The 6,767-nt window shown below is 43.2% G+C and overlaps 1 protein-coding gene across 1 annotated transcript; it reads left to right on the top strand.

Moving 5' to 3' along the window:
* The first annotated feature begins 1,275 nt into the window (after positions 1-1,275).
* Positions 1,276-3,630, top strand: LOC117359914 (homeobox protein zampogna-like). Its single transcript, XM_033943376.1, has 2 exons — positions 1,276-1,769; positions 2,229-3,630. The coding sequence occupies exons 1-2, from the start codon at positions 1,448-1,450 to the stop codon at positions 2,693-2,695; spliced, it is 789 nt and encodes a 262-aa protein (XP_033799267.1). The 5' UTR covers positions 1,276-1,447; the 3' UTR covers positions 2,696-3,630.
* Positions 3,631-6,767: the final 3,137 nt, after the last annotated feature.

The following is a 6,767-nucleotide window of genomic DNA, read 5'->3' as shown; positions in this document are numbered from 1 at the left end:
TGCAACCCCCCCCACATTATAGAGAAAACAACTTTTTCCTAAAAAAATCAGGAAAAAGTTAAGTTTACTCTATAATGGAGGGTTCCAACCCCCCCAACTCCCCCTACAATGGCAGCACGAAGAGTATGAAGTAAAGTGGGGGGGTTCCCCCCCACATCCCACGTCGGAGCTCTTTAAAAGTAAATTTTTAGGTGGCGCGCTGGAGTCTTGCGCCGAATTGTCTGCCCTGCAATGTCAGCGCACCGAAATCCCACGCGCAAATGACTATGAACCCATCTAGACAGGCAGTTTCTACGTTCAATAGTGAAAATTGCACACTGTATTTCTTTATTCAATTTCTATTTGTTCTCCCAGGGAGCTCCGAACAACATGAATTTATTCAGATACTCAAGCATTTTTCTTGTCTGTCTCGGTGGGCTCACAATCTATCTAATGTACCTGCGGCAAATGGGGGGGGGGGGGTCAAGTAACCTGCCCCTGGTCACAAGGAGCAGCATGAGTTTGAACTAGAGGTCTGCATGGGAACGGGGATCGCGGGAATCCTGCGGCTCCCGCGGGGGTCCCGCGGGAATCCCCCCAACCCACGGGACTCCCACGGGGACCCCCCTCTGGCCCACGGGACTCCCACTGGGACCCACCTCTAGCCAACTGGACTCCCACAGAGATGGAAGGCTTTGGAAGCAGGGTTCGTCCCTATAATATAATGGACATGTCAGCCTTAGTAAAAGAGGGGGTTTATAAGTTAATTACCTGAATAGAAAACAAAAAAAGGGATCCACCAAATAGATTCCACAAGGAAAACAGCAGCGTAAACACAAAAGAAACTGGAATTGATGATCCTGTCAGAACTAATTGCTGCTTTTTATGGGGACGGGCAGGGATAATTCCTTGCGGGGACGGGTGGGGACGGAGAGGATCCTGGCGGGGATGGGCGGGATTTCTGTCCCCGCGCAACTCTCTAGTTTGAACCCACAACCTCAAGTGCTGAGGCTGCAGCTTTAACCACTGGGCATGGCAAAAAAACATTGTCTGACAAAGATGACAAAAAGACATAGTTAACAAAACTCATTTTTTTTCTGCTCTACCTCCTTTAAGGCAGGGAAATGAGTTTCCAGAGACATTTCTTCCATGCCTGGAGGTTCCTTATCCAATCACGTTCATCGACTGCCTGGGCTGGGCTTGAGCTTGACACCCCCCCCCCCCCAGTTATCCAATGGGAGGGACAGCGGCAGGTCTTCTCGGTGGGGGTGTGGGGGAGGGGAGGGGGGACCTTGACAGTGAACTCTTCAGCTCCTTTTCTCCCAGCCTGACTCCCTCCGCCCCTCTAAGCTCAGACCAGCAGGGGAGGCGGCCGCTGCTCGCCCTGACCCTGGGGTGGACTGTGCGCGCGGCTGAAGCTGCCGCTCGCGACTGGGGTCTACGTTGATCTTGCGTGTGATGTGTAAAAATGTCGCAGAGAAGCGTCTGCGTCACGTCTTTCACCATCCAGGATATCCTGACCAGAGACTCCCCGGATCGCAGGAGCAGAAGCGCGGCGGAGAGGATGCCCGGGTCCAAAGCTGACTCCAAGGGAGAATGGGCTGGGGGTGAAAAGGGGAGAGAGGGCGCCCCCCAGGCTCTTCCGGCAGGACTCCCCAGAGGAGGCGATGAGAAGTGCCCAGACCCCGCCGAGGAGGACACGGGAGACTGGCTGCCCCCGGAGAGTCCGGGAGGCGTCAGCCGGGAGCCCCTCTGGGACAGGGCTAGAGCTCGGATACAGCGCCCAACAGGTGCCAACTTACCAATTATTTTTTTTTTTTTCATTCTCTCCCCCCCCCCCCAACTTTCTCCTCCACAAAAAGCTTAATCAGGTGTATTTTGCACCTAACCAGTAATCAAATCGTGATAAGCAGTTTCTCAAAATGCCCTAGGACTGAACTCTTAAGACAAAGTATAGACGTCACGCTTTAAATGCAGCTTAGCTAGCTAGGCTTAACCTAGGCGTTTAAATCAGATGTATTGTAGTCGATCTCAACGTGCAAATTGAAAGCCCAGATTCGCCAAGCCTTTTCTCCTATTCTGCGTCAATGGGGGCAAAGACCTTGAATGGGTCAAGTCTGGGTTAAGCGGGGAATGCGGGATTTATCTTCATTTTAGTCCATTTCACCTGGAGGTGAAATGGACTGAAATTTCAAGTGTTGAGCTCGACTGCCTGTCACCCCTTCTCTTTGTCTCTACTGCCTTTGCAGGAAGGTTCCTGGAAGCAGTGCCCGGAGACCGGCCGGAAGAGAGGTCGCGCCTCGGTGATCCGCTGAAGGCGAGCAAGAAGCGCTCCCGAGCCGCCTTCTCTCACGCCCAGGTCTATGAACTGGAGAGGAGGTTTAGTCTCCAGCGATACCTGTCGGGCCCCGAGAGGGCGGACCTGGCTGCGGCCCTGAAACTCACCGAGACTCAGGTCAAGATCTGGTTCCAGAACAGGAGGTACAAGACTAAGAGAAAGCAGATAGCCGCCCAACTAACGCCCAAGATGATCCCGGCCCAGGTCAAGAAAGTGGCTGTGAAGGTGCTGGTGAGAGACGACCAAAGACAAGACTGCCCGGAGGATATGCTCAGCCCATCGGTGCTTTCCCTCTATCAGGCTTACCACTATTACCCCTATCTGTACTGTCTGCCCGGGTGGTACTCCGCCATCGCTCTGAGTGGAGGCTCCCACTGACCTCTGCATCCTGAGTCCAAGTGCAAGCAGCATCCCGGCACAGGCTTCAAAGACGGAAGGGAGCTTCCTGAGATCCCCTGAGCTGAGAAAGATCTTCTTGTGACAGAGAAAAAGGGTAACAAGCGCAGACTTTGCTCCAGAAACGGAAAGGCAGTTGCCTAATTTCAACATAGGCGCATGATCTGTCCTGCTTAGACTGCGGTTCTTGACTGTGTCTGGCTGCAGTGATGGACTCAGGCTTATCCTCTGTAAACACTTCAAGCAGCACCGGGGCATCTAGGGCTCTGTTTCTTCCTTTCCCGCACCTTTTGCTCACCATTTTTTAGGACAGGCGATCTGTTTTTGAAACGGACAATATGAACAATTCGGAATTGAAGGGAAGCTAGAAATAACTTTATCGAATTGTGACTTTGAGAGATTGTTCAGTCCTGCTCTTCAGTTCGTGCCAGGAATTCAAGAAAGGGGACTAGATCCTCTTCCTATTTCATTCCGGTCATAATCCGTTTGGGAAATAAAAAAGCCAGTTTATCTACTTGGTGGTCCGTAATCACATGAACCGTGCTCAGCTTATTTTTACATGTATATATTTTTTTTTCTTCTGGAATGATTTGTTTTCAAATTGTATGTAAATATGCTTGACTTTTCTATATTAGAAAAATGATTATTATTTTATATAATAATAAAAACCCCTACTGGTTTCATTTTCTCAATCCAAGAATTCGAAAAGAGATGTTTTTGCAATTCTATGCTGTTAAGTACCAAAATCAACTTGCTGAATTCTAACCTTCAGAACAGAATTAATTGAAAATGCAGCCTTCCAGGTTTGCTTTCAGGTAAGAGCACTCCAGCTCCGAGAAATATGACCATCTTTAACATAGACATTCTCGTGTAACACTTTCGTCTTTTAGAGTTCTCATTAAAGAATTTAATGTTGATCCTGCCCTGTGCTGATTTTTTTTTTTTTTTTTAGTTTATTCTGGATCAAGAATGTTAAGTTTGGATTCAGACTTGGTTGCCAGATTTCCTCTCTCCGTTTCTCAGTTGGTCTTGCTTTGAGAGTTGTCTTCCTCACCTTGATCTACAATTTTTGATTTCATTATTTATTATTAGCCATTACAAGTGTTAGACTTATTTTAAAATATGCTTCATCCCCCCCCCCCCCATGATCTTGTCTGAAATAATGAAACTTACAAGTTATTCTACACTTTTCTTGACACTTAATTTCAATGATAAGAAATGAAACAAAAAAAAAAATGTCAAGAAAAGTGTGGAACAATTTTTTAAGTTTCATGGCTCCACATCATTCTCTCGTATATTCCACTCAGAATTCCAGAAAAAAGGAGCGCGCAGAGGATAAATCAAACTAAACGAGTGAGAGAGATACCCAGCATAAATAGATGCACACGATTACAGGTAGTCAGAAGATATTATTTTTAAAATATACAAATATATTTTTTTTAACATTTATTGTTTGAAAGGGATCAACGGATCAAATTCTACACGGGGGAGGGGGTGTCTGGTTTGATTCTTGTGGGGGCGTGTAAACTCTAGGTCCACCGGGGTTCATTTTATTGGGACTGTCTAATTTTAATCTTGGGTTTCTACGCATCCACTTCAGGAAAGATTCTTGTGAGGAGAAAGATAAATAGTACCGAATTTTGATATAAACTGAAATTGTGATTTCATTTTCTTGCATTAAGTATGACCCATTTAAAGAAATGTAATTAGGTCATGTAAGCAAAACATTGCCACCCACAGCAGATGGATCATAAGTTCAACCATATAAACTACATATGTGTATTTAGCTGCCTGTGTTTCTTGACACATATTTACATAAGTAATACGTTGAGCTTTAAATGCAAATAGAAAAATATAAAGTCATGTACATGCATATATGTGGAAATAAGACTTCATAGACAAAATTACAGACAATTTGCATTTAGTCAGAACTTGAATTATACTGGTATTTTTTAAAACAAAAAAACCCCAGATAGCGATATGTATAAATTATTTTATCTTTTATTTCTGTTTCTCCAAGACAATTATTTACAATACAGTTCTTCTAAAGAGGGGCATATTTTTCTGTACCGACAAGAATAACTAATGTAATGCAGCCAGAAATGTGAAACGAAAAATGAGCAAAGACAACGGGGTCAACCCCTAGGCAGGATTAAGACAAGTCATTTCTTCTATAGAAAACGAAAGATTTTGGGAGAAGCCAATTATACAGAAGCCGGGGAGCTAGGCTCCTCAGTCTCCCTTTCTGAATGTAGAATTCCAATTAAAGCTGATTATGCAGCTTTAGGACAAACAAGTAATTGGATTAATGGCAGGCTATTAATTAAAAAGTGGACAATGGCAAATCAACTTGTTTGTGTTTGCTTACTAATATAATGAATCTGAGGAAGTGCTCCGAGTGAGCGAAGGCTTAAAATGCTTAGCTATCTGGAAACAAAGAAAAGGCCTAAAAGCAGAAGGAATACTACAAATGATAGAAGACTTTCCCAAGTAGAGTAAATAAATAAGTAAACAGCTCTTTATTAGATCCTGAGCAACACAATTTAAGTCATTGCTAACTATCATTATATCCTTTAGCAATGCATCCCGGTTATATTTAAAAATCTATACTGCTGATAAGACAATTAGCGGAAAAAACTTGTAAAATGTACTCATTTATAATATCTATAAAAAATAATTTTAGCACGAGTACTGTTAGACCAAGGAATTGTAAGCATCTTCTTTTGTCTGGAAGCCCGGCAGGCTTGCTAAAATTTAGATCAACAGGTAGGGATCCCGGTGTCTCTCTGTCGCCATACAATTTTGTAAAGTAGAATAAAACAAACAAAAAAACCCCAACATTCTGGGTTTTCAGAGGATACAACCAATTTGTTAAACATTTAAGACATATCAACTGCTGCAAATTGCAGGCTGACCTGGCCATCTTTGACTCTGGATTTTTGTAATCGGGCTTGTTTGGTCACCATCAGCTAATGTTCAGTGATTCATATGATAAAAGCTAGCAGTGGGATTCTGCATTCATTGGGGCAGATAGAAGATCCCAATCTAAACAGAAAATATTCTTTTTTTTAAAAAAAATTCTTTATTCATTTTATAATTCACAACAAGTGTACAGTAAATATCAAACAATTAGAATACAATATCACTTGAAAACCTACCATATCATACAACAAAAAGATATAACCTCCACCCCCTCCCACTTCCATATACAACAAAAAATATACCATAATAATAATTATATTCATATAATAATATATATTAATATAATATCTTATCATTCATATATATATATAATATGTTATCATTCATATATATTATTAATAGAAATCCAACCCCCCATCTCTCGATCCACATGAAAATATTCTTAATGGGGCCTTTTAACTATGCAGCAGTAAGCATTAACACTGTGCTTACCACTGCTAGCAGGCCACGCTCAGGAATCATGCGCTAAACACAGGCTCTGCATATTTTACTCCGTTTTACAAAGCCACGCTAGCTGCCTTCACTGTGGTAACTGCCCCAAAGCCCATAGGGATGTAAAGGGCTTTGGGGCTTTATAAAGGGGAGGGGGGTTATTATTTAGTGTGAGGGCATGTTTGGGAGTGGAGAGTAGGTGTGCCCTGAGGTAATTGGTTAGCATATGGGCATTGGTCTCATGTGCTAATGGCCATGCACTAATTTTACAATTTACGTGTAGCCATTAATAAGAAAACAGCACTGATAGCCATCTTAGAGCCATGCTAAAAAGAGGCTTCAGCAGAAGGGAAATCGACACGCTAAAACACAGTGCTGGCCACTTTTTAGAGCAACTTTGTAAAAGGACCCCCAATATGAATACCTATGAAGGGGTGCTGAAAAGTTCTCAGTCCAACCAACCAACTTCCTAAATTCTGAGTGTTATTTTGACACTACAGCTGAAAAGAGTGTTCTCTTATTTTTTTAAGTGCCAATCTGCAGAAATGAAATTCTGCATTTTGACATTGTTTCAGATCATTGATTGAACCATATCCACGTCATTCTCTTCTTGTTTGGGCTGAGAACTTTTCATTCCCCC

Source organism: Geotrypetes seraphini, chromosome 4 (genome assembly GCF_902459505.1).
Source record: "Geotrypetes seraphini chromosome 4, aGeoSer1.1, whole genome shotgun sequence".
In the NCBI taxonomy this organism is placed as follows: domain Eukaryota; kingdom Metazoa; phylum Chordata; class Amphibia; order Gymnophiona; family Dermophiidae; genus Geotrypetes; species Geotrypetes seraphini.
Note: the sequence above shows the minus strand (reverse complement) of the source record. Positions and strands in the feature narration are given on the sequence as shown.

Bases quoted from the DNA above. Each gene is read 5' to 3' on its own strand.
- LOC117359914 (XM_033943376.1), top strand. From the start codon at position 1,448: ATGTCGCAGAGAAGCGTCTGCGTCACGTCTTTCACCATCCAGGATATC. The intron at 1,770-2,228 runs GTGCCAACTTAC...CTGCCTTTGCAG, and splicing joins TCGGATACAGCGCCCAACAG to GAAGGTTCCTGGAAGCAGTG.